General features: G+C 45.2%; 1 protein-coding gene across 5 annotated transcripts in view; it reads right to left on the reverse strand.

The window, feature by feature from the left end:
* TRHDE (thyrotropin releasing hormone degrading enzyme) overlaps window positions 1-26174 on the reverse strand; it is a 238351-nt gene that overhangs the window by 98714 nt on the left and 113463 nt on the right. For all 5 annotated transcript variants that reach the window (XM_032959912.2, XM_032959913.2, XM_032959914.2 and 2 more), the window contains one exon: window positions 1309-1463. In XM_032959912.2, coding sequence (XP_032815803.1) covers window positions 1309-1463 — 155 coding nt within the window. The remainder of the gene's footprint in view (window positions 1-1308; window positions 1464-26174) is intronic.

Below are 26174 nucleotides of genomic sequence, written 5' to 3' on the forward strand. Positions count from 1 at the left end.
TCTATCTATTTATTTTGTCACCTTGATCACCACCAGCCTTGAATAGTCACCCTCGGCAGGCATATTCTCCCGCGTTCTCCAGCAGCATCCCTCGAGTAACGACGTGAACTTGTCCGACAAAACTCGCGGAACCACTCTCGTTTTGCACATATTCGCCTTGTGCCCGACTCCGCAGCCTCGCGGTGAACATAGGGTCGCGCGGCAAAAACGCGAGGCCCGTGAGTGTTCTCCCGTCGTCCACGTTCACGGGCCCTCGTTTCGCCGATCCAATTTTCAGGAAACGTGCTCTCACGTCGCCGTCAATTTAGTGGAGGTCGCCGCCGAGCGCCGGCGGAGGGTTGCGGAGCGTCGAGCGCCGGCGGTGGCAGGCTTCAGCGAAGAGCTCGCCCCCAACGACGCCCCGATCTTGGCGGTAAAAACAAATGGCTCCGGTGAGAAAGCTCGGAGAGCGACGAGTGCCTCCCTACAGCCGCACCGCGACCAGGGGCACGCGCGCGGGAGCGACCACGGGAAACCACTTGAGCTGTGCAGTTTTAAATCTTGACTGAAAACGGATTTCTTGAGTACTTGCTTTTTCTGTTTGGTTTGTTGTCCTTCTTCCGCACCCCCCCCCCCCCCCCCCGATTAGCACGGTTGGCTACATAGAGTGTGAAAGAAGTTCAAAGTACATACGTACAACTACTAGAGCAACACGAGAACCAGTTCACCACGCCATGTTAACAGCCACAACACCAGCGGCTACAACTCGGAGAAAGGAATTGACGTTAGTTGCTGAATTTGTAATCGTCGTCATCGTAAATAACCATAAATAACCAAAATTATTGTCACTTTTAGAGTCTTACAAACCATTGTGTAAGCTTTCTCAAATACATTACACACAATGGCCTACTTTTCCAAAGCAATCCCTTTGAAAGATTCATATTAACTCCCCCCCCCCCCTCAAAGGGGTAGATGCCAGGCTTGATGGTTACATATCCAGAGTGCAATGTCAGGCGATGTGTATACGTATTGAGCATGGCCTGAAACCACCAATGAGCCCTTAACGCACGGGCAAGTCGTGCGCTGTAAACGCAGCCGCCCAGCAGCCTCATCAGGAAGGCTAATTTGGAAACCAAAAGCCCAAGTGGCTCCTTGAACGAGTGAGCACTGGGTGGGGCTCGTCTCCAATTTGCAGAGCGGCGTTGCGATTCGGTGGTGAGAAATGCCACGGTCACATGGCGGGGGACAAGACGACCAACTGTCAATTTGTGGACGCGGTTTGATTTTCTTTTTTTTTACCAGGATTTGACCCCGTGGTGTAACGCCTACCTGGTGGCAGATTTCATGAGCAATGACCATCGTCGCTTCCAGCCAGTAGTGGGTCGAGGAGATGCCAGGATCCAGCAGAATCTTCTGCTCCACGAACACATTCAGGCCCCAGTTTTCCATCGCCGCATACGGGTGTTTGGGCACTGCCAGTAGATCTTGGGGTGGAAAACACAGACACACAAACAAAACAACTTTGTGAGACGTTGGAAACACCAAAGGTGGGAGAGATCACTCCTCGCCTTGGTGTTAGATCTGACACACACACACACATAGCTTTAGCTCCTGGGCTCTAACCAGCGATACATTCCAAAGCCATGAATTTAATACCGCGAGGTGTACATGAGAATTAACGCGTCAGTTCCCACACGGTATTTACCCACAGTCCAGCAAGTTAGCAATATAAGTCTTGTCCTCACAGCACAGCTAACAGACTCACTGCAAATGCCACCTGCATACGCTGTAAAGTTGCAAAAGAACACAATATCAATACCAGTACTATTATTTTTTTGCGATATTTTCAATTAACAGCTTAGGAGAGATGGTCAGACATGCGGTAGAACAGCACAATTTTTGTGCGCATCAACATCATCAACATCATCAGTCAAGATATAAAACCACTGCTGGATGAGTCCCTTCCCAATCTATCACCTTCTATCGTGGCCTTGCGACGAAAACGATCCATTTAACAGATGCACACGAGCCGGTTTCATCGCTCCATCTCCACAGCGGTTGTATTCTCGGGCGGAGGGCACCATGGTGGCGAGATGTTAACTACCTCGCCTGGTATACAGGAGGCATGGGTTCGATCCCGATCCCAACCCCAACGATGCCTGTATATTTGGAGTTTGCATGTTCTCCGTGTGGTTACGTGGATTTATCTCCGGGCTCTGCGGTTTTTCCCTCCACATTTAGAGACAAGCTTTTAGAGCATTTGACTGTGTAAACATTTCCACATGATAAGCCACTTCGTTTATGGCTATCATTTGCGGCCAGGTCGCTTCTGAAAAGATCGATATAGTTCAGTGGGCCTTACCTGGTAAAATATCTAAGTTTTTTTTAAATATATATAGTTTAGTTTAATATGCCCTCCTTTGGCTGCCACTCCATCGTTAGCCCTGACGTCTGGACCGGTTGGCTACATATGGTGCGAAAGAAGTTCAACATACATACATCGTCCCCTTCTGTTGTCGTGTGACGTGCCTTCCCCCCAAAACCTACTCGCTTTTCTTAACAGTCGATAACGTCGACAAAAATTCACATTTCTGCGCTGTCTAAATAAGACCAGAGCGACGTACGCCATACTTAGTCGGGGGGACGCGGGAGAAAAGAAAGGGTGATGATCGGGGGGGGGGGGAGGGGGGAGAGGGCGTGATGCAAGAGGACGTCATCCAAAGACAAGAGACTACAGGAAAGGTCTTGAACCTTTCCTTTAAGGACGAAGGCAGCGGGGGGGGGGGGGCGGAGCATAAAGCCAGTCGTACAAAAATACCAAACAGAGGCAGCCTCTTGACAGAAGGGGCCGGGAAAGAGTAACCTCTCTGCGAGTTGAGGTTCACTTGAATGCCTTTGCTGCTGAAGGGGAGAGTATAAGTGAGAAAGATGAGATAAGAGGGGGAAAGTTAGGCGAGATGATATTTTCAATGTCGTCGGTACAGAGCAGTGACCATTTTCGGGCCTTGCAATTTAACCCTTTGGTTCCCACCAATGTGGGATTATCAGATTCCCCAAAGGATATGATTGCATCGTGATATTTCCCTGTTTATACGCCAAGCCTTGCCAAGCCAAAGGGATGAGTTTTAGTAAAAATCAAATGGTGATATCTGCCCAATTATATTTTTACAAATATTTGTTTCTAATGGGAGAAAGCAGGAGTTAATTTAGCAATTCCAAGCATACACGGGAATACGACTCAAACTCCCCAAACAGATCAACAATCTATTTGTTGAACTGCCTCTGCAAATTGCCCCAGGTTTGCGATTCAAGTCAAGAATCAATGCTCTCCTTAACTTTGTGGTGAATGTAGTGGCCTCTAGCAGCTGTATTATATACAACGTACATGCATTGAAAAGCATTTTATTCAACACGCAATTTTAAACATACATCGTTGATCTTAAGAATCGAATTAATCGATGCCTTGATACACTCCTATTTGGGGCCCTTGAGTTGAGTGACTGGCAATTGATCTCGGCATAATCCACATACTCCTCTAGCAAGACAACCAAAAATAACCCTTCACTGCTATCACACCGGGCACCCGTGATATTACATGCCATTTGATTCTGCGCCGAACAAAAAAAATCTGCGATCATGTGACCAAACTATGATCCATGTGGACAGCAAAGCTTACGTGACCATGGGGATCGGCTGGTGTGCAGGAGCTGGGCGGATTTGCGGTCGCAAGCCCACGGGGGATGGAGATGGCAAGCAGGAGGCCTTCAGCCATTATAAGGTCTCACTAATTGCACGTAAAAGTTCTTGCCACAAATGAACCACAATATCTTGATGATCTCGTCAAAGGACTATAAACCATCACGCGAATTCCGGGCAGCCTCACAGCAGCGTTTGGCTAACCATCGAACAAAGACGGTCACTGAATCGCGAGCTTTCAGATGTGCTTCTGCGGCCGTCTGGAACGCTCTCCCTTCAGATATTAGGAAGTCACTGGAGCTATGCAACTTTTAAATCATCTAGATTGAAATCTCGTTTCTTTCGAATCCCTTTTTGGTGTTTAGTTTGTTGTCCTTCCCCCGCACAACTCTGATTAGCACAGCTGGATACGTACGGTGCGAAAGAAGTTCAACATACAGTACATTCAGGAGTGGATAGATTTAAGGCTGATGGTGATGGTGTGATGGGAACCACGAAGCTTGTCGGTGGAGGAGTTGTGAGAGGCCCCCCCGGCCCATAACTGAAGCTGCTGCAGGGATAACATGCTGAGAGCAACTTCATCCCCGGTTCGTTTAATCCCCTTGCACGTGGCACATTGGTGGCAAGGAGCATGGAGGCTTAGGCTGCGGCACAAGTGAAAAGCATTAACCCCTTCACCCACGAATTTATGACTGCCGAGATAACACTGGGAGATGCTGAAGCAGTTTCTCACGAGCTTAGTTGGCAGGAGGCGCCGTAATCAGATGATATAAAATGCTGGGCCTCGCACTACTCTGGGCCGAGATGAAAAATTCTGGGTTAAAAAAAAAAAAATCCTCTCATTTTGTTCGCTCCGAATGAATTTTGTGAAATTGTCCGGATAAATGTTAGTCCAGGTGATTTATGGAGGGTTTGTGGTTCTATTGATGAGTCAAAGTACATTTTGATTCACCCTAACCTGGCAGAAAATTATCACATTGGAACGCCTCAGGTCACAGCTAGTTTACCCAAACAACATTCCCCTGCCCCCTTGTACACGCTGACTCTTTGCATAGCAACTGTATACAAGTGAATAGTTCCGTACTAAATTATCCAACGATGATTCTATTGAAATTACAAGTTTTCCGATTACAATTACAGTAACTGACAGTCGCAAATAACTGTATACGGTGCTACTATCCCTACAAAAACTACAATAATTTATAGCTCTGACTGAATAGTTTCATTGCTGAAGAGGCTCCCAGTACTGAAGCGAAACGTCGGACGTTATGTTGGAGAACAACACGCGGTGCAACCCTACAACACATCGGAGAGCTACACAGCACAACCACGAAAACGTATTCATATTACATATAATTATAAATATATTAAGATTCTAATTTAACGTATTTAAAAGCTCGTAACATTTTTTGTATATTTGCAAGCGTGTACTCCAACAAAAGTGAGAGGACACTAAGGTTATTTGACCTTAAGACCTTTGAAAATTTAAACACGTGTACGGAAATAACGAATTTCAGTAATTACGATAGACTGCTTTGCTCATCAATCCGGTGACTTGCACAAGGTCTTCGATAACTCTTTGGCTTCCACTATCGCCGACTGTCCCGTCGTGGAAGCCTCTTGCCACCAATAGAATCAGGGTCATAAACGGCACGACCAGCACCTCCATTTGTTACATGTTCAGTGAGCGTAGCGCAAAAAATAACCGTTAACAGAATTAATTATGAATACATTGCATCACATGCAATATTGCAATTATGCATCCTATTATTTTTGCATGCGCAGTTTTTTATTGGCAGGTCAATAGATACTCGGCATAAAACGACGGACCATTGCCCCCCCGCCATCTCCCCCCTCACCCACCCCGCTACGACCCATCCCCACCGAAGCCCCAGCAATTCAATGAATTGTTATGAATTGGGGTTGCAATTCAAATGAAGAATCAACTCTTGGTTGCCCCCTGATTTTCACCGTCCAGATTGCTTTGCTTCTGATTGCCTCCCTTCTCCTTCATACGGCCTCCTTCGCTTCATCAGCTTCGACGTAACATCGGCATTAACATTCGCGTATGGTTTGCACAAGTCGTAAATAATAAATTATTTAGATGTGCACGATCCCATGCGCGCGTTACAAGCGCGAGTACTGATTAATAGTTGCATCATTACACGCCCAGATGAGCACGTGCCGCCCGCTCTTCTGTCAATCCTCTGCTGGATGAGGGCCTTCTTCACACCATGCAAGTCACGAGGGTCCCGAGACCACACTTCACCACGCGAGTCAACGCATGCCGGTGAAGGCAAAGGAGCCGACAGCATTGGCGCAGAGTAAAGTGGCTGCCCTCTGCTGCCCACACTGGAGCCCGGCAGCAGCCTATGGCATCTGCTATGCGGGTGGTTACAGAGACTGTATGGGCGACCACACTCTGAATATTACGGCATAAATGCACGCGCAAAATGGAGACTTCACGCAGGGAGCAGCCCCCCCCTGCGTTTGCTCCGCAAGGGTCGCGCAGGTCAGCAGCCTAAATCTGTTTGCAGCGGGGAGTAAAGACTTTGCGGTATTGAGATGCAGTCCATGTGCCTTGCAACGCATTCAGGACCAAGCACACAACCGCAAAGCCCAGCCTGAATGTACAATCGGGAGCTGCCTGATGAATCCTGCGGAGCCAGAGATTGCCTTTTGGCGTTTGCTCTTTGATTTGCAATGTTTCAAACCGAACAAAGGAAAGTCTTATATTGAGGCAATCAACACCCTTGCAAGGAGAGGAGTTCGAAGGCACTGCGGAAAGCGAGTTTGTTGCGTCGGTGTAAAGGGCACATCAAAACTCTTTAGCATGTCGGCTTTCGCGAGCAATATGATCCAAAAGAGGTTTTTTGGGGGGGTTAGATCGAATAACTATAAATGTCGTTAAACCCGCCACCACCCGACACAGGCTATGAGTAAGGTTTGCCACGTAAACAGAACATGCCAATTGTAAATGTTGTGGGTTTACTCTCAAACACACCGGTGTGCTGTACTAGTAACGAATTGGCCACGTTCTGTTTACGTGACAAACAATTAGCCGTGTCGGGTGGTGGCGGGTTTAACGACACATTTATATATTTACGCGATATAACCCAACAATAACTCTATTGTCGTTCAAAACTCTTGTCGGAATTCTAGTTCTAAACCACTGACACACGCATAATGAATAGTCCGTGTGATCCTCTCTCACAAAGGGTTGCTTATTTTGTAATGTCATTGTGTTCATCTCCCTGAGGCCTGTGGCAGGAGACATGATGGCAGAAGCGATCATGATTGATGGATGATGTGATGGTGAGTGTGAAAAATGTGTTCTCCTTTCATATCACGCAAAGATGACTCGACTTTTAAAATCCCAAAGACGAGAACAGCACAGTGTAAATTATGTAATTAGTTAATTTCCTCACGCCATTATTTGCACAACATTTATATGCAATGTTGAATTTTGACTAATTAAAACAACACATTTCCATATTAACGACAGCATGTCCATAAACTGAACCAAATACCAAAAAAAAAAATTACTGAATAACCAATATTGCCCGTAAAAATGTTAACTTTGCAACAAAAGCTCGCGCAACTTCATTCCGATATCACTTTGCTATCGTTTTACCATCGCCTTTACGCACTGGGCTGCATCGAACGCGGCAGCGAGACGGAATGCAAAAGCCACCAAGTCCCGCCCACCTCCAACAAAGAGGGAAGAGTAGTAAATCGAATAATGCTAATAAATGCCTCTTCACCTCTCCACACCTGTCACCACCACCACCACCACTGCACTCTCTCCGGCTCCCTCCCCAGCACGTAGGCCCGCAATTAGTGGATTTTTAAACGACCTTGCTTATAATTCTCCGCCGCGTGGGTGGCAAACGACATCACTCAAGGCGGCTGTCACGCGCCCCGCAAAGCGCCAGCAACGTGCAAATTAAACCGAGTGACATTTGGAGCTTCCGTCTGAGGACGCCGATCCTCAGGCCCGGCGAGCCGCGGTTGCGCGCCCGGCATCATTAGCCCACCGCCTCCAATCGTGGGGATTAGCAGGCGGAGGTTCTTCGGTCATTGGCTCGGCTGGGCAAGAACCAGGGGCGGGGGGGGGGGCGGGGGGGGGGCCCTGCTTATCTCTGGGGCAATTAGTGGCGTGCAAGCACCAATAGACATCGAGCGACCAGAGGGTCAATATTGGTCTCGCTAAATTTTTCATTTACTGTTAAATTATTTTTCATGCAACAAATGCGTGTTTTTTTTTTGTACGCGCATGGTATGTTAAAGGAGGGGGGGGGGGGGGGGAGGGTATTGTGGACAGCGAACTGACGTTTTGAATCTCGGCAACTGCTAACATCAGTGGGCGAGCGATATCCTGAAACCGACTGGTCCTGGACTCCACACCCTTGGCCAACTCGCACCAACCAGCATGGTGAAGTACGGTTGAACAATATCCATGATCGAATCGGAGTGAGGCGATCGTCATCTAGCAGTGAAATGCCAAGGAGCTGTCAGTTTAACGAACGTTGTGCATTTTGTGCTCCGGCTGAGCACGACTTATTATTGGAAGTCTGTGAACACAAATCTTTGTTTGGAGTCTCTTAAGCCCATCATCCATCTAGAGTGATTAAAATGTGTACCACTTTGCAAGCAGTCAACAGGTGTCCAATGAAAGCACTGGTCCTGCCATGGGAATGTTGAGGTTTTATTTTTACTGTGCTGGCTCAACCGGACTATGCCACCGCTCCCCAGCTGTCCTACTGGACATCTGTGAGCTACTGGACATCCGTAAGTTGGCACAGTAGGGGGTACAGGTGGTGCATCGGCCAGTCATCTCAGTCAACCCATAACACCTGGGTCTGTCCCGTGACCTGCCAGCAGGCGTTTGACACTTCACGTGGCCTTAAAGTGCAAATAGCCTGGCACAAATGTCGTGGTGACGTCACCGCCACTTAGTGGCGAATGGCGGTTGCTGTTGTGTCTGTAACAAAGAGCTTGATAGGTCTTCGGATTCCTCCAGTCCGAAGAAATATTCTGATTCTGAGTGTTGAGCAATGCCACAAAGATTATTTGAAGAAGGCAACAGATTACATGCATTTATTTCTTTTAAAATGTAACTACCTTTCAATTGGGTCTCACAAATACGTCCGCGTATTTCTAATTGCCGTGGTGCCAAAATGTTAAATTTTGGCTTCGTATGGAACACATAAGCTGGCAGTAGTTCTGGTTGGCTTCCTTAATAGGCTCTAAAATAGGTCAACGCTATTTTTACATTTACTTTATAACAAGCTCATGTTTCCAGCTTTCATTTAAACTATGGTAAGGCAAGATGTTTTAAATGGTAATGGGTAAATGGCCAAAACATATATTTCAAAAGCAGTGCCTCATAATTGGATGCAAGGCATACATGTCACGAAACCTTCTTGGTTAATTTGTAATATGTATATTCGCTTTCTTTTTCATCCACTGCTGGATAACAGCCTCCCGACATCGCGCAAGTCATGGGGGTTATTTAACCAAACCATACCGGTGCGAGTCAGGGACAGCTGTGCTTCTTTATTAGATGTTAAACTACGGTCGAACGAAAACACTATCGACGTAAATAAAGCATATACGTCGCAGAAATTACGTAAACGCCACGCGAAAATAAGAACCCATTTTGTCATTAAAACAAAAAAAATCAGCGGTACATTTTACGCAGTGAAATAATAATAACAAATACACAAAGCCGGAGTGCAAACAAATGCGCTTGGGTTTGAGACTTCACCCTAAAAGCAGTCGCGCATTTCGTTTTTTTTTTAAAGGGGTGGGGGGAGAGAGGTGGGGGGGGGGGAGGAAACTGACCCAGTTTTTGGCGGTCATCCAGGCATAAATTGCTCTGGTTATGTGCATGTGAGCGGCGCCAGCTCCCCTGCGCTGACTCGGGTGCAATGCACAGCAGCACGCCCTCGTGATTTACACTCACCGCAAGGGGGGTTCGCCTTTCTTTTCAGAGCGTCGCTACTCGCTCTGCCACCATCTCGTTTTAATCTTTACTTATGGCTCTGGAGGGGCTCGTGATGAGACGTTCCTCACTGCCTCGGCCTTGCCTTACATCTGTTCGAGCGCCACTTTAAATGCAAGTGTGTCACGTTTGCGTCGGTTTTTTTGCCGCGCGTACACGGACCCGCAGAATAATATTATTTTGTCTCGCTGATTTACTGTTAATGCCGACACTTTAAAAACGTTCACCTCCCTTTGTTAGACATTGTGAGCCACGCATTGGCAATGTCATGGGTTAACCGTAAAATATACATCATTTTTATATTATATATCTGAGGTATATCTGCTTCTTATGCACATATATATGGATGTATTATACGTTATACGATCTAAAAATAGGTACAAATGTTACTCCGCGTAGAGCCCTTGCAGATACGAAGCCATTCCAACATTCGGAAGTGCACTGATTACTTGCAAAATACACATTTTTATGACGGTTAGCGTATTTGTCTGAGTGCCATTATTAACACCCGATTAAAGATAATAACCGACGATCATGGCCGGGAAATAAAAAAAACTTACGTCACTGCAATCACCGTGCAACGCGAGACTCACTAACAGCGATTCTCCCTCTCTCTCTCTCCTTGCGCATCACATCTACGACGCCAATGACCGAGGTCTGCGAGGCAACGCCCAGGAGCTTCGGAAATGAATTCCCGTCGTCTTGCTCTTCCTCATCCGCTGGAATGAGCGTGGGCCGAAACTGGGCTCACGACGTGGTCCATGGTTTGGATCGCGCCGTGGGCTTGTGCCCTTTTTGATCTTTCAATTTCAGCGGCGAAAAAACGTGAAGGAAAAAAATGATTCCCTCTCCAAGCCCCACTCCCCACTCCCACCCCATCGCTCCACGCTTGGGTGTGGTGCGCTCCAGACCTCGTCCCGATCACCGCTGTCTCCCCGGTGCTGATGCTTGCACACACACACACACCTGTTGCTCGGATTAAAGACCGTGTTTACCTAGGGGAGATCCAAAACAGCTTCAGAGACCACTTTACCGCTCGCTGGCGTTGTTGCAACGTTGGAAATGGGTCCCGGGGTATCAGGTTCAAAGTGCGCTGTGAACAGCACTAGTTTAACACGTAGGAGGCTTTCGCGACCAATATCATTCATAATAAAGGTTTTTTGGGTTAGATCGCGTTATTTATAAATGTGTCGTAACCCTCCACCACCCGACACGGCCAATCAGCAAAAAAGTATCACGTTGACAAAAGACAATTAGTTCACTACTTTAGCCGACCGGCGTGTTGAAGAGTGAATCAACAACATTTACAGTTTGAGTACGACGTTTCGAAGCACTAGTACCGGTGAGTACAAAGACAAAGATCCCCCCGTATAACCTCTAACAGACTACTATGTAAAGTGCTATTAGCGAGCACCTATTAAGTCGGGCCTGCATGGCGCACGGTGTGGCCAGCAACACGCTCAGCCGCCTTTGTCACCCTATTGTGGATGTTCAGATACTAATGTATGGCTGAGTAGACCTAAGGGAGGCTTAGGACCAGTTTCTCATATCACTTACCACTGATGTTAGCGCCTGCCAGGACATCGGACTCGGGTCTCTGGGATCGTAGTGCAGTGCACGAGCTACCAATGCGATTGCTACCCAATTTACAAAGATCCCCCATTAATAGACCGTTGGAACGGCACACGAGGGGGTGGGTGGTCAGCACCACGCCCGGCCGCCTTTGTCTCCCTAGTGGCGATGTTTACACACCTCACCAGGTACTCATTTATGGCTGAGTCGACCTAGGGGTGGTCCAGGACCAGTTCAGATAATCGTCACTGGTGTTGGCCACGTTCATAGCGCAGCAGGCTACCCACTACACACACGCCTGCGTGCACGTGCACCGAACAACAGCCTTACTCAGAAAAACTTGAGCAAAGGTGGCTCAGTAGGCTTAACCTCTGTATTCAATCGGTGAGCTAAATATCTCTGGAGTCCCGAGATCAATTCCTGCCCATGCAAGGCTGAAATGCCAGAGCGGCTCACTATCGAATAGTCACATATCCCACATCCCCCTCTCACATTGCTCTCAGAATGGAATCACCCACTTTAATTCCAGCGCTCCTGGTGTGATCTCATTGTCAGGTTCCAGCTGTGCTGAATTTAGTGCTGCGAAAACTGAAATTGTTTGGAGAGAGGGGGGGGGCATTGGCAGCCTTCTGACAATACAATTGCTAAAACTTATACCCCGAGCGTAAAGCTCCAGTGATTGGAATGCATCTAATAAGAGCCTCGCCACGTGCACAATGTTCTGCCCCGTTAATGGTCCGGCCCCAGCCTGTGGTGAGTTTTTCTTGGCACGTGTCCTGCCGCTGATTTGTCAGCGGCAGGATAGAAGAAAGGTGAGAATTGTCCTAGTTAGGATACATGGAGAGATCAAGTCATATTTACCATGCACGTGGAAAAGTTACGCTCGGTCACTCGATGCGCGTGAAGTTGGAAAGAGGAGAGCTTTTGTATGCACGAGATTAATATAGCACCTACAATTAGGAATACATTTTTAATTCAATCTTCAGCAACTAAAAAAAACTAGCATAGAGTACCCATTTTGCTCTCATCATAATCACCATCTTATTTGTCTATGGCTAGATGAAGGTCTCCCCACGCTATCACCATCGTTCACTGTCCTACAATGCCACGATCCGTCTCACTCCTGCCTGCGCATGAACGTAGCTCATGAACGTCTCTGACGCGCGTATCTCATCGCCCCATCTCCATTGTGGTCATCCCCTCAGACACATTGTATTATTTGGCTGCCATCCTCTTACCAGTCTCCTCCATTGGACATCACTCCTTCTCGTCGTGTGTCCTACCCATGATTTGTGTTTTCCGAATCCACGATTTGTACCTTCCCCTCTACAAGCTTACTATTTTTCCGGAAGCCACAGGAGCTATGCACTGTTAAATATAGATTGAAAGCGCATTTCTTAAGAACTGCTTTTTGTGTTTAGTTTGTTGTCCTTTCCCGGCACCTCCGATTGGCACGTTTGGCTACGTACGATGAGAAATAATTTCAACATAAGCTGTTTTGAGATATTCGAATTAAGATGCTCAAAAAAAAGTACTGTATATTCTGCTGAGGTTTTGTCTGTCCAAGCACTCATTTTATTTTGCTATGAAGCACGTTGTAAAATGCCGCATTTTTTGTTTCTTAATCTGGCAGATGCTGTGCATTAACAGTAAATTTGTTGATAAGGTTTTCTGGAAAAGTTAATGGAGCACTGTGCGTATTTCCCAGAATGCAATGCAGGCCCAAAATTTATAATCTTAACATATATAACAATTATCACACAGTGAGCAATAGCATGCAATGATATATATATGAAATATAACTTTAGACAATACTGTATAAGTATGAGCATCTAAGTGTCTTTGTAAGCCCATGCCGAAACACGCACAGATTGTTTTTTTAACGTTTTTTCTTATTATCTTAGCTGAAATCTACACAGAGTTATCCATCAAATAGTAATATCCCATGACCACGCAGGTAAAATATCTGGGGAGCGGTGGCCCAGTAGTCAGTGCGCTGTCCAGCATTTTATATCCAGACAGGCTAACATCAGTGGAGAGTTACATCTCTCTTACTTTTCTCTTTTTTTATTTTACCAGATAAAGCCCGCTGATCTATATAGCTTTTTTTTTTCAAAAGCGACCTGGCCCGCAAATGATAGCTGAAGTGGCTTATGTGGAAATTTGTAGCAGCCAAATTGTCGAAACGCACGTTTCTAAAATGTGGAGGGGGAAAAAACCGGAGGAGCCAGAGAGAATTGCACGCGACCGCAAAGGAGGGAGACACGCGAACTCGAAATATACAAGCGTCAGGGTTGGGATGAAACACACGAGCTCCTGTATGCCAGGTGAGGTAGTTAACATTTCTCCACCGTGGCTCCCTGAAGCGGCCCTGGGGCCCTGTCCTTCACCAGCCTTCACTGGCTAACGTGGCGAAGTAGGCCACACAACCCCCACGGTTGACACGTGCCGATTGTAAAGGGGCTGCAAGTTGTTATTCTTCATCTTACATACGGTGGGGGGGGGGGGGATTTAGTCAGACCTTGAAGACATTATTTATATTCAATTTGAAAATCAGTCACAACACAAGGGTTAACGTGCAACGGCTATTAATGGAAAGTGTCACTCTGCAATATGGTAGCGGGACACAATTTAAACGTTGTCACTCCCTTACGCGGCACCTCGTCGGGCACAGTCCAGTCCGCTATGCTGCTGAGCCCTCCGTTTGAGTGGGGTGTTGTAGTCTGTTAGAGTGGGGTGTTGTAGTCTGTTAGAGTGGGGTGTTGGAGACTGTTAGAGTGGGGTGTTGTAGTCTGTTAGAGTGGGGTGTTGGAGTCTGTTAGAGTGGGGTGTTGGAGTCTGTTAGAGTGGGGTGTTGGAGTCTGTTAGAGTGGGGTGTTGGAGTCTGTTAGAGTGGGGTGTTGTAGTCTGTTAGAGTGGGGTGTTGGAGTCTGTTAGAGTGGGGTGTTGTAGTCTGTTAGAGTGGGGTGTTGTAGTCTGTTAGAGTGGGGTGTTGTAGTCTGTTAGAGTGGGGTGTTGGAGTCTGTTAGAGTGGGGTGTTGGAGTCTGTTAGAGTGGGGTGTTGGAGTCTTTTAGAGTGGGGTGTTGGAGTCTGTTAGAGTGGGGTGTTGTAGTCTGTTAGAGTGGGGTGTTGGAGTCTGTTAGAGTGGGGTGTTGGAGTCTGTTAGAGTGGGGTGTTGGAGTCTGTTAGAGTGGGGTGTTATAGTCTGTTATAGTAGGGTGTTGGAGTCTGTTAGAGTGGGGTGTTGTAGTCTGTTAAAGTGGGGTGTTGTAGTCTGTTAGAGTGGGGTGTTGGAGTCTGTTAGAGTGGGGTGTTGGAGTCTTTTAGAGTGGGGTGTTGGAGTCTGTTAGAGTGGGGTGTTGTAGTCTGTTAGAGTGGGGTGTTGGAGTCTGTTAGAGTGGGGTGTTGTAGTCTGTTAGAGTGGGGTGTTATAGTCTGTTAGAGTGGGGTGTTGTAGTCTGTTAGAGTGGGGTGTTGTAGTCTGTTAGAGTGGGGTGTTGTAGTCTGTTAGAGTGGGGTGTTGGAGTCTGTTAGAGTGGGGTGTTGGAGTCTTTTAGAGTGGGGTGTTGGAGTCTGTTAACAGAGTGGGGTGTTGTAGTCTGTTAGAGTGGGGTGTTGGAGTCTGTTAGAGTGGGGTGTTGGAGTCTGTTAACAGAGTGGGGTGTTGTAGTCTGTTAGAGTGGGGTGTTGGAGTCTGTTAGAGTGGGGTGTTGTAGTCTGTTAGAGTGGGGTGTTGGAGTCTGTTAGAGTGGGGTGTTGTAGTCTGTTAGAGTGGGGTGTTGTAGTCTGTTAGAGTGGGGTGTTGGAGTCTGTTAGAGTGGGGTGTTGTAGTTTGTTAGAGTGGGGTGTTGGAGTCTGTTAGAGTGGGGTGTTGTAGTCTGTTAGAGTGGGGTGTTGGAGTCTGTTAGAGTGGGGTGTTGTAGTCTGTTAGAGTGGGGTGTTGTAGTTTGTTAGAGTGGGGTGTTAGAGTCTGTTAGAGTGGGGTGTTGTAGTCTGTTAGAGTGGAGTGTTGGAGTCTGTTAGATTGGGGTGTTGGAGTCTGTTAGAGTGGGGTGTTGGAGTCTTTTAGAGTGGGGTGTTGGAGTCTGTTAACAGAGTGGGGTGTTGTAGTCTGTTAGAGTGGGGTGTTGGAGTCTGTTAGAGTGGGGTGTTGGAGTCTGTTAACAGAGTGGGGTGTTGTAGTCTGTTAGAGTGGGGTGTTGGAGTCTGTTAGAGTGGGGTGTTGTAGTCTGTTAGAGTGGGGTGTTGGAGTCTGTTAGAGTGGGGTGTTGTAGTCTGTTAGAGTGGGGTGTTGTAGTCTGTTAGAGTGGGGTGTTGGAGTCTGTTAGAGTGGGGTGTTGTAGTTTGTTAGAGTGGGGTGTTGGAGTCTGTTAGAGTGGGGTGTTGTAGTCTGTTAGAGTGGGGTGTTGGAGTCTGTTAGAGTGGGGTGTTGTAGTCTGTTAGAGTGGGGTGTTGTAGTTTGTTAGAGTGGGGTGTTAGAGTCTGTTAGAGTGGGGTGTTGTAGTCTGTTAGAGTGGAGTGTTGGAGTCTGTTAGATTGGGGTGTTTGTTGGAGTCTGTTAGAGTGGGGTGTTGTAGTCTGTTAGAGTGGGGTGTTGTAGTCTGTTAGAGTGGGGTGTTGGAGTCTGTTAGAGTGGGGTGTTGTAGTCTGTTAGAGTGCGGTGTTGTAGTCTGTTAGAGTGGGGTGTTGGAGTCTGTTAGAGTGGGGTGTTGTAGTCTGTTAGAGTGGGGTGTTGTAGTCTGTTAGAGTGGGGTGATGTAGTCTGTTAGAGTGGGGTGTTGTAGTCTGTTAGAGTGGGGTGTTGGAGTCTGTTAGAGTGGGGTGTTGGAGTCTGTTAGAGTGGGGTGTTGTAGTCTGTTAGAGTGGGGTGTTGTAGTCTGTTAGAGTGAGGTGTTGGAGTCTGTTAGAGTGGGGTGTTGTAGTTTGTTAGAGTGGGGTGTTGGAGTCTGTTAGAGTGGGGTGTTGTAGTCTGTTAGAGTGGGGTGTTGGAGTCTGTTAGAGTGGGGTGTTGTAGTCTGTTAGAGTGGGGTGTTGTAGTCTGTTAGAGTGGGGTGTTGTAGTCTGTTAGAGTGGGGTGTTGTAGTTTGTTAGAGTGGGGTGTTAGAGTCTGTTAGAGTGGGGTGTTGTAGTCTGTTAATGTGGAGTGTTGGAGTCTGTTAGATTGGGGTGTTTGTTGGAGTCTGTTAGAGTGGGGTGTTGTAGTCTGTTAGAGTGGGGTGTTGTAGTCTGTTAGAGTGGGGTGTTGGAGTCTGTTAGAGTGGGGTGTTGTAGTCTGTTAGAGTGGAGTGTTGGAGTCTGTTAGATTGGGGTGTTTGTTGGAGTCTGTTAGAGTGGGGTGTTGGAGTCTGTTAGAGTGGGGTGTTGGAGTCTGTTAGAGTGGGGTGTTGTAGTCTGTTAGAGTGCGGTGTTGTAGTCTGTTAGAGTGGGGTGTTGGAGTCTGTTAGAGTGGGGTGTTGTAGTCTGTTAGAGTGGGGTGTTGTAGTCTGTTAGAGTGGGGTGATGTAGTCTGTTAGAGTGGGGTGTTGTAGTCTGTTAGAGTGGGGTGTTGGAGTCTGTTAGAGTGGGGTGTTGGAATCTGTTAGAGTGGGGTGTTAGAGTCGTTAGAGTGAGGTGTTGTAGTCTGTTAAAGTGGGGTGTTGTAGTCTGTTAAAGTGGGGTGTTGTAGTCTGTTAGAGTGGGGTGTTGGAGTCTGTTAGAGTGGGGTGTTGGAGTCTGTTAGAGTGGGGTGTTGGAGTCTGTTAGACTGGGGTGTTGTAGTGTGTTAGAGTGGGGTGTTGTAGTCTGTTAGAGTGGGGTGTTGGAGTCTGTTAGACTGGGGTGTTGTAGTCTGTTAGAGTGGGGTGTTGTAGTCTGTTAGAGTGGGGTGTTGTAGTCTGTTAGAGTGGGGTGTTGGAGTCTGTTAGAGTGGGGTGTTGTAGTCTGTTAGAGTGGGGTGTTGTAGTCTGTTAGAGTGGGGTGTTGTAGTCTGTTAGAGTGGGGTGTTGTAGTCTGTTAGAGTGGGGTGTTGGAGTCTGTTAGAGTGGGGTGTTGGAATCTGTTAGAGTGGGGTGTTAGAGTCCGTTAGAGTGAGGTGTTGTAGTCGGTTAGTGGGATGTTGGAGTCTTTTACAGCGGATGTTTGCAGACAAATCAGCAATATTTTTTTTTCCGAACGTGGTAACAATGTGATGTTATGAATCGCCAGGCGCGGCTACCTGCTCAGGCGATGGATGACCAAATGGTACAAAAAAGACTGAAACTCACGCCCAATGCGTCATCCAGGCAGTCAAACAGTGCAATGCACTGAAATTAAACACATACTCGCTTTTAATCAACGAACAGCAGTGTGATATCTTTCGCCATCACCCGTTTTTGACGTATTTATGGTTCAGAAAGATTGATGGTTTTAATTCAGCAACCCTGCTAGGCCACATCAAAAGATCCTATCAACATCACCTTGCCATCGCAGTAATGAATTCACTTACAAACGCACCATTGTTTACATTGTTAGTCCCTCAAACATTTATTTTAACTCCGAAGACTTTCCAATAAAAATGCAAATACCCAGCGAACCTCCCGCTTAATATCACTCTTATTTATCTCTTGTTTCAGTTACTGACAGGGAAAAAAAGTAACATCAGGCAATAATGATTTAGTTTAATTCCATTTACAGTCGGTGCTATTGTCATGCATATATATGAGATCATACGTGGATGATATGAAGAGTGTTCCATTGAATACAAATGGCATGCTCCAATAAAGTATTGTGAAACACAAAAGTTCTGCGGGATTCATTCTCTGCATCGTAATCACGCTATCCTGTGTTTATGGACAATATGTGGCTGAGTGGTTCAGTGATGACAGCGTTGTGGCTTGGCACTCGGTCAGGGGTTCAGCTAAAAGTCGTCCACCCTACTGGTGGTCAATACAATGAGTAGCGCTCTGTGAAAATTCAAAGAGTGGTTGTTCTCTCGACATACTCAAACACATTACGTAAAATTCGTGATCTGGTTCCGTCTGTAAAAGATGTGATTCCGGACATACAGTACCCTGGTGTCTACAAACTAAGTTGCCTCTGTGATAGTAGTTACATTGGAGAAAGCAAACGACATGTCTTGGACCGCATTCGTGAACACAAAGCAGACCTTAAACACGGAAGGACCAACACCTCGGCCGTGGCAGATCACTGTTATAATTCAGTAGGCTCACATGACATTGACTTCTCCAAGACAGAGGTTCTTTGCAAGCCATCGGGCTACCATGAGAGATTCGTTCATGAGGCGATCCACATATACAAACACAGAGACAATTTCAACCGAGAAGATGGATTCTGGCTTAACAATCATTGGAAGGAATTGATACACCATTTCGGGTCTTAATTGATTGTTCACGCTTACGGTGGCTTTCAGACAGCATACGTTAATTTTTCGTTTCCCCCCTCCTCTTTTCCGAACATAGATGGACTCGTCCTTCTAAACAAACTGCCCAATCGCTATCCGTGGTGCTAACGTTTAAAAGTAAATAAATAAATACAAACCCCCACTTCTTTCAAATGTTTTTTGCCGTTGGTTTTCACACCTGATGACGACTGTTTGTGTTACAGTCGAAACGTCGTGATAATTTTACTGTTTTATATATATTTTATTATGTTATTGTTTCCCTTCGACGTGACTTTACCGAAAGAACCAAGAATATATATACTCAAACCTGCCATAGGAATGTAGAATTTCCAACACAGACTCAAAGGAAGTAAGCAAGCGATGAGCACTGCCCCACACTTATTTGAACAGGACACTACTTGGACTTGAATTCTGTTCACTATAAAATAAATGTCATTGGATGCAATGCTGTGTTTTTCCATCACTTTCATAAATTTTTGCCACCATATTCTTTAATACATGAGAGTTACCCTTTCAGCTATCAATGGGACCATTCTCACTGCGGAGGACTTTATTTCTAAACCTGGGCCGTGACTGACTCAAAATATATACGAGACATCTACTTCCAAAACTATCTACGGCATCGTCAGATAGGAGTGTTACTTTAACCTTTTGAACTTTGAAAACGTTGGCGTCTGGCCAGCATTTGTAATCCAGAATCAGATTCAGCCTGCATCCATCTGTTTGGCAGCTCTCAGCCAATCTGAATTCTGAGGCCAAAAGCTTCCAGAATCAACTTGGCCAGTAGATCAATATTGTGTACAAAGTAAATGGTACACGATAACTAATGAATGTTCAAAATATTGTTGTTTGAGTGTGTGTATAACTTCTGTGGTGTGTGTGCACAATATATCAATGTCAACGAGGTTTCTATTGCAAACAGTTATGGAGCAGTGTTTGCCTCCTGTTAACCGTGTTAACAGCCCTGAACCAATGGTTGAAATTCCACTGTTCTATGATGGTGGTTAGTCTAGCAATAATTATTTCAAATGTCCATAATAAAGGTTTTTGGGTTAGATCGCGTAAGTATAAATGTGTGGTAACCCTCCACCGCCCAACACAGCCAGTAAGGTTTGTCACGTAAACAACACGCCAATTAGTGACTATTTCAGCCCACTGGTGTGTTGGAGAGTAAATCCACAACATTTACAATTAAAATACGAGTCGATTTTCCAGAATAGCGAAGCCATCCACCTGCTTCAGGTCTTAAACAGAGCAACATGACACTATCACTGAACCCATCAGGTGAAGAGATCATAGGGGGAGGTTATTGTAATTATATAATAGATTAGTAATCAGTTAATTAGCATGTGTTTCCTCTATAAGGAATGCTGTTGTACAATGTATTACTTAATAATACGCTTCCAGGTCGCACTAAGCCTGTAGCTGTCAGAGCAGGTAAAATTATTTGTATTCCTCTCAATTTCAATGGATTCTCGAATTAGTCTCGGCCAGTTATAATTAGTTTTATACAACAATTCAACGTTATAAAAATAAATTGAGTATCCTTGTTGGCAAGCATGTTCAACTGCTGACAGCTGTGTTTGAGAGTATTTAATATTTATTTGGTGTTCTTTTAGTCTTACGCTAATGTTACGTCCCCTCTGTCCAATATAGCATCTGCCACATTAGCAATTAATCCGATAAACACCTTCTGTTAATAACTGAGGAAATTCATCTTCAGTACAAGATACTCGTTTTTTAATTGTGTACCATGCCAAATCTTACTCTGAATTTTAGTTTTTCAAAACTTGAGCTCATTTGTCAGTTACCCTCACAACATATGGTATTTTTATTGTTTTAAAAATCTGATCGCTTTCAGCAGTATTGCTGTTCGATCTTGGTTTGGCATTCAATGCTCTATTAATTTGAGCATTATTGTAGCTATTTAATTGGAGCGCTTGTTCTAACATGTTTAATCTCTTTCCTCAGACGTTCACCATCTGACACTGTTTTTGACCGATGTATGAGCGTCTTGATGAGAGAGGATTTCTGTGCTGGGTGATGATGCGAATTTGCATTCACATAGGCATCAATGTGCGTTCCCTTGCGGTAGACGCTGTGTGTGTTAGTTTACCATTTTGACCGCGTCCAAGCAAAATATCCAGGAATGGGATTGTGTTGTTCACCTATATTTCCATGGTGAACTGGATGGCCAGGTTTTGCGAATTGAGATGATTTAGAAATTCATTAAGTGTATCTTTACCATGTGGCTAGACAACCAAAGTGTCATCCACGTATCTAAACCAAAAATATGGTTTTAGTGTACTTGAGGCAAGTGCTCTTGCTTCAAAGTTTTCCATGTACAGATTCCCAATAGCAGGAGACAAAGGAGAGCCCATTGCTGCTCCACTTTTTTGTTTTTAGAAATCACCTCTCCATAACAAATAAGTTATACTGGTAGGAACCTCCTGGTTACACCAGCCCACAGGGGATTATTGTGTCCGTCCGTCCGTCGTGCATCCAAAAATGGGAGGGGTGGGGCTGGGTGGAGAGGGGAGGGTGGGCAGGGGCTGGGTGGGGAGGGAGGGGTTGGGTGGGGAGGGAGGGGCTGGGTGGGGAGGGGAGGGTGAGGGGGCTGGGTGGGGCTGGGTGGGGAGGGGAGGGTAGGGAGGGGCTGGGTGGGGAGGGTGGGGAGGGGCTGGGTGGGGAGGGGCTGGTCACCCCGTGGTGCCCTTATAAAAATACACCACGTCGCCGTTGACCCTAGCCATTGATGGAGCAACCCTACGTTCCTACCAGCTCCCTCCACAAGAATGTGTTTTAGACAATGGTCAGCGAGTTTTGGAATATATTTTGGTATACCTGTCTTTTTACTAGCGTATCAAGTAATTTAATTGACTCATTAACCGGAACCTTAGTAAATAGAACATTTACATAAAAGCTCACCAGGATATATCATGTGGGTTAAGTTTAATATATTTGATCACATTCACAAAATGTTCTGTATTTCTTATGAATGAAGATGTCCTACCGATGTAGGGCTCTATTTGTTTAGTTACATATTTTGTTAATTTATATGTGGCAGAGCCTTTTGTACTTACTCTGGGTCGTAATGGGATACCGATTTAATGAATCTTCGGTAACCCATCCAGTCTAGGTCGTATTTAGGCCCTTGACTTAATTTGGTATTGCTCAGCCTTTGGAATTAACTACAATAATTTGCAATGATTGCAGTATTTTGACTTAACTTGTTGCTGCATTGGCACTGTTGCTGCATTGGCACTCGTGCACTTTCGTGCTTCTGGTGCTGTTGATACGCTTGGGCTACGCCCATCCCCAAACCATTATAAACAGTTTGCCTTTAGAGGCTGACTCCTTTGCCTGATGATAACCGCTTGTTTTGCGATCGAAACGTCGTGATTTGTTTTATTTTATTTTATTTCTAACTACGTGACTTTACCGAAAGAACCAAAGAGTATTATCTTGATCTCGTTTAATTTTAATATAGGTACTTTCTTCCTCCAGTAAATCTAACATTTTTTTTTATCATAATCCGCTCGTGACATCACCACAGTTGTGTGGCCTTTATCAGCCGCCAGAATTTGGATATTTTTGTTTGGTCGAAGTTCTCTTAAGTCCTTTGCTATGCTAAAGCTAATATTTATTTTTGGTACTTTCTTATTCTCGATTATTTTGGTAAACTCGTGCCTAGTCATCGCTGCCTCATTATGTGAAAGGTGTCGTACTGCTGATTCCACATCAGCAATATCTCATCTATTGGAATTGTACGTGGGGCAACAGCAAAAGTTAAGACCTTTTGAGAGGACCGATACCATGTCGCTGGTTAAATCCATGTTAGTTAAGTTAATTACAGTTTTATTTTAAAAGTGTTCGTTATTAGTTGGGAATTCATCTTCTTGGTTCTTTCGGTAAAGTCACGTAGAATGAGAATAAAACAATAAAACAAAATAAGACAATAAAATTCTCACGACGTTTCGGTCACAACACAAGTAGCCTTCTTCAGGTGAAGGAACAGAACTGTCGGGATGACAGTGCTTCAATGAACGCTGCTAAGATTCGCAGCGTCTTTTAAGCTAGGTGGGAAAAGAAAAGCGCCTTGACAAAGGAGTTTACATATCAAACAGGAGAATTTAGCATTGAAATAGCTGTGTTAAAGTGTTGGATCAGCAGGGTGTTAAAGTCAGAAATTAGCATGTAACTGGGAGATTAGCATGATGTTAATGTGAGGGATTAGCATGTGACTGGTCACGGAAATATCTATGTTAAAGTCAAAGTTTACATATCAACAGAGGCATTTAGTATATGGATGCTAAAGGACTGCAACTACCCAACTATCATACAATAAACCGATGTGAAAAAACTAAGTATAAACTACATCAATATAATAAATGTACTCAATATATTCTTCAATAAGTTGAGCTATTAACATAAAGTAACTGGGTATACACTACACTATATAATGAATACCATATAGTAAACTAATAAAAAACTAAAATATAAACGACATCAATGTTAAATTTTGATTTAAAGCTTTCGTGACTGCAGTAATTCATATTCTTAGTTCTTTCGGTAAAGTCCCTTCAACGTGACTTTACCGAAAGAACTAAGAATATGACATCAATGTTATCAATAAACTCTATATACTCTCCAATCAGCTGAGCTACTAACAATAAGTCAAATTTCGATTTAAAGCTTTCGTGACTGCAAGGATTCATCTTCTTTGGTTCTTTCGGTAAAGTCACGTAGAATGAGAATAAAATAATAAATTGATAAAATAAAATAACACAATAAAATTCTCACGACGTTTCGGCCACAACACAAGCGGCCTTTATCAGGTGAAGGGACGAGACTGTCTGGAGGACAGCGCTGGAGCGAACACAGCCAAGCTCAGACCGCGACCTTTAAGCTGTGTGAGAAGAAACAGAGTGCCTTGACAAAGGAATTAGCATAGAATTTAGCATTGAAATAGCTGAGTGATTAATAAGTCATTATACATTACAATGTCATATGGCGAAAAAATTGGTGGTGGTTTTTTCTTTTCAACGTTAGCACCACGGACAGCGACGAGCTTTGTTCAGATGGACGAGTCCATCTATGCTCAGAAAGGAGAAGGGGGGAGAAACAGCCACGATGCGCTGCTATACTCCATGTTATAAACCATACCATTAACCGTGATGTGAGAGATATTAAGAGACAATGCCAGCAAAAGAGCTGCGGTCTGAACGTCACCGTAAATTACAAGGAGTGAGACGCGTCGCGAGATCTCCGAATCTTGAGGGATGAAAACAACATTGGGATACCATCCAGAAGTGCTGCTGCTGTTGCCGATGATGAAATGAAAAAGACAACGTTCATTTTTACTAACGTTCATATGGAAATTCCAAATACTGTTTATCCTTTCCGCAATTACAGACCTCTAATTTAAGCATCAAACATGCCGAGCCAGGACCCTCCTCAGAAAGTCTGGAGACTGACTGGGTAAATCATTTGCACAAACTGCTGCAATTATCTTCTCTTAATTTTGCCTGCGCATTCGTCTACTCTTGTCATTCTGTTACTGTATCTTTGCATAATATGTTTTTTTGTTTATGCAATAGTCTCTTTTTCTCAATTCTATTCCAATTGTACTACCATCATTATCATCATCATCGTGTTATGAGATGAGGAATCTGCACGTCGCTCTCACAGTGCCATGCACAGCCTGCCCGTCTGATTAGAGAATGGCCTGTGGAAGCAGATCTTGTAGAACTACTGTTCATATTCCTTCAGTAACTGTGTTTTATCTACACACAAGGCGGATAACTATCCCACATGCCCTGCGGGTTAAGAAATATTAATTGCGCGTCACTCAAATTGATGTGTTTCACATCTCGGAAGCTGGATTGTTAGCCAAATTAAGTTCAAACTGCATTTTCTATACGATTGGTTTTATTGTTGTGCCCAGTCGTTAGTGACTGGGCTGAGACCGTAAACTCGCTGCACTTTAGAACCCCGGTTTAGATACGAGTGGCTGAAGTCTGGATTTGAATGCCAAAGCCACACCAGAGCCACATTTGTTACGAAAAATTGTCACCAATTGCAGAAGGTTGTTTGCGTACATATCTGTACCTCAATTCACGTATTTCCCCCACGCAAACATATGATATAGAATCCACACCTTGATCTTATGATAAAGCAGAACGTTGGGTGGTTATTATATTTAGGAAAAATTATGACGGGAAACATTCAACATTAATTGGAAGAATGCCGCCGATCTTCTGAAGCCAACGACAACCCCAAATCAATACCACAGTCCTATACATAAAACAAATGCAAGAATGTTATTAAACCTGCAATTGTTACACAAGCTTAAACCGCATGATTATAAAGTAAAATATTGTAGAGTGTTCATCGTGGTTTCGAGCAGTCAGGAGGTTACGCTCGTAATTATGAGTTAAAGGGTTACTGTTAAGGTTAACCAATTTAAAGTATTAAATATATAGAATGTTACTCTAAATTGCCTAGCAATCAAAATATATGATTGCATTGGTTTTATCCTTGTTAACTACAATTAAATTACGTTAATAATTAATTACCCTTCTCAACAAAGCACCGTAATTAATTACCACATTATTATTCGATTAAGCTATTGCATGTGGCCCTTTTGCTATAACTGATAAATAATCCCCAATGGTACTAACTCCCACTACACTGAACTCAAGATTTCCATGAACTGTCAAGTTCATTTTTTGGTGGAAGCGATTTCCGCCCTGGGCAGACTTAATCATCCACATTTGCTCCCCGCTCCTTCAGAGGTCACTTGCGCACTATTCAATGTTGGCCACCGAAATGGATGGCGCCACCATTTTACAAGTTGAGTGTTCTGGGGTGGGGGCAGAGTGGGGAGGTGGCTACCAGAAACCGTGTCACGGTGAGAGAGGGGGGGGGTAAGGGAGTGGAGGTTATGCCGCATTTATCTCAGTAACATTGAGTCAACAGCCAAGGGTTCATCTAGGGTTGCCACGCCAAGGGTTCATCTAGGGTTGCCACGTCAAGGGTTCATCTAGGGTTGCCACGTCAAGGGTTCATCTAGAGTTGCCACACCAAGGGTTCATCTAGGGTTGCCACACCAAGGGTTCATCTAGGGTTGCCACGCCAAGGGTTCATCTAGGGTTGCCACACCAAGGGTTCATCTAGGGTTGCCACACCAAGGGTTCATCTAGGGTTGCCACGCCAAGGGTTCATCTAGGGTTGCCACACCAAGGGTTCATCTAGGGTTGCCACGCCAAGGGTTCATCTAGGGTTGCCACGCCAAGGGTTCATCTAGGGTTGCCACACCAAGGGTTCATCTAGGGTTGCCACGCCAAGGGTTCATCTAGGGTTGCCACACCAAGGGTTCATCTAGGGTTGCCACGCCAAGGGTTCATCTAGGGTTGCCACACCAAGGGTTCATCTAGGGTTGCCACACCAAGGGTTCATCTAGGGTTGCCACACCAAGGGTTCATCTTGGGTTGCCACACCAAGGGTTCATCCAGGGTTGCCACACCAAGGGTTCATCT

The sequence above is a fragment of the Petromyzon marinus genome, chromosome 24, assembly GCF_048934315.1.
Source record: "Petromyzon marinus isolate PM22_M1 ecotype Great Lakes invasive population chromosome 24, UKy_Petmar_22M1.pri1.0, whole genome shotgun sequence".
NCBI lineage: Eukaryota > Metazoa > Chordata > Hyperoartia > Petromyzontiformes > Petromyzontidae > Petromyzon > Petromyzon marinus.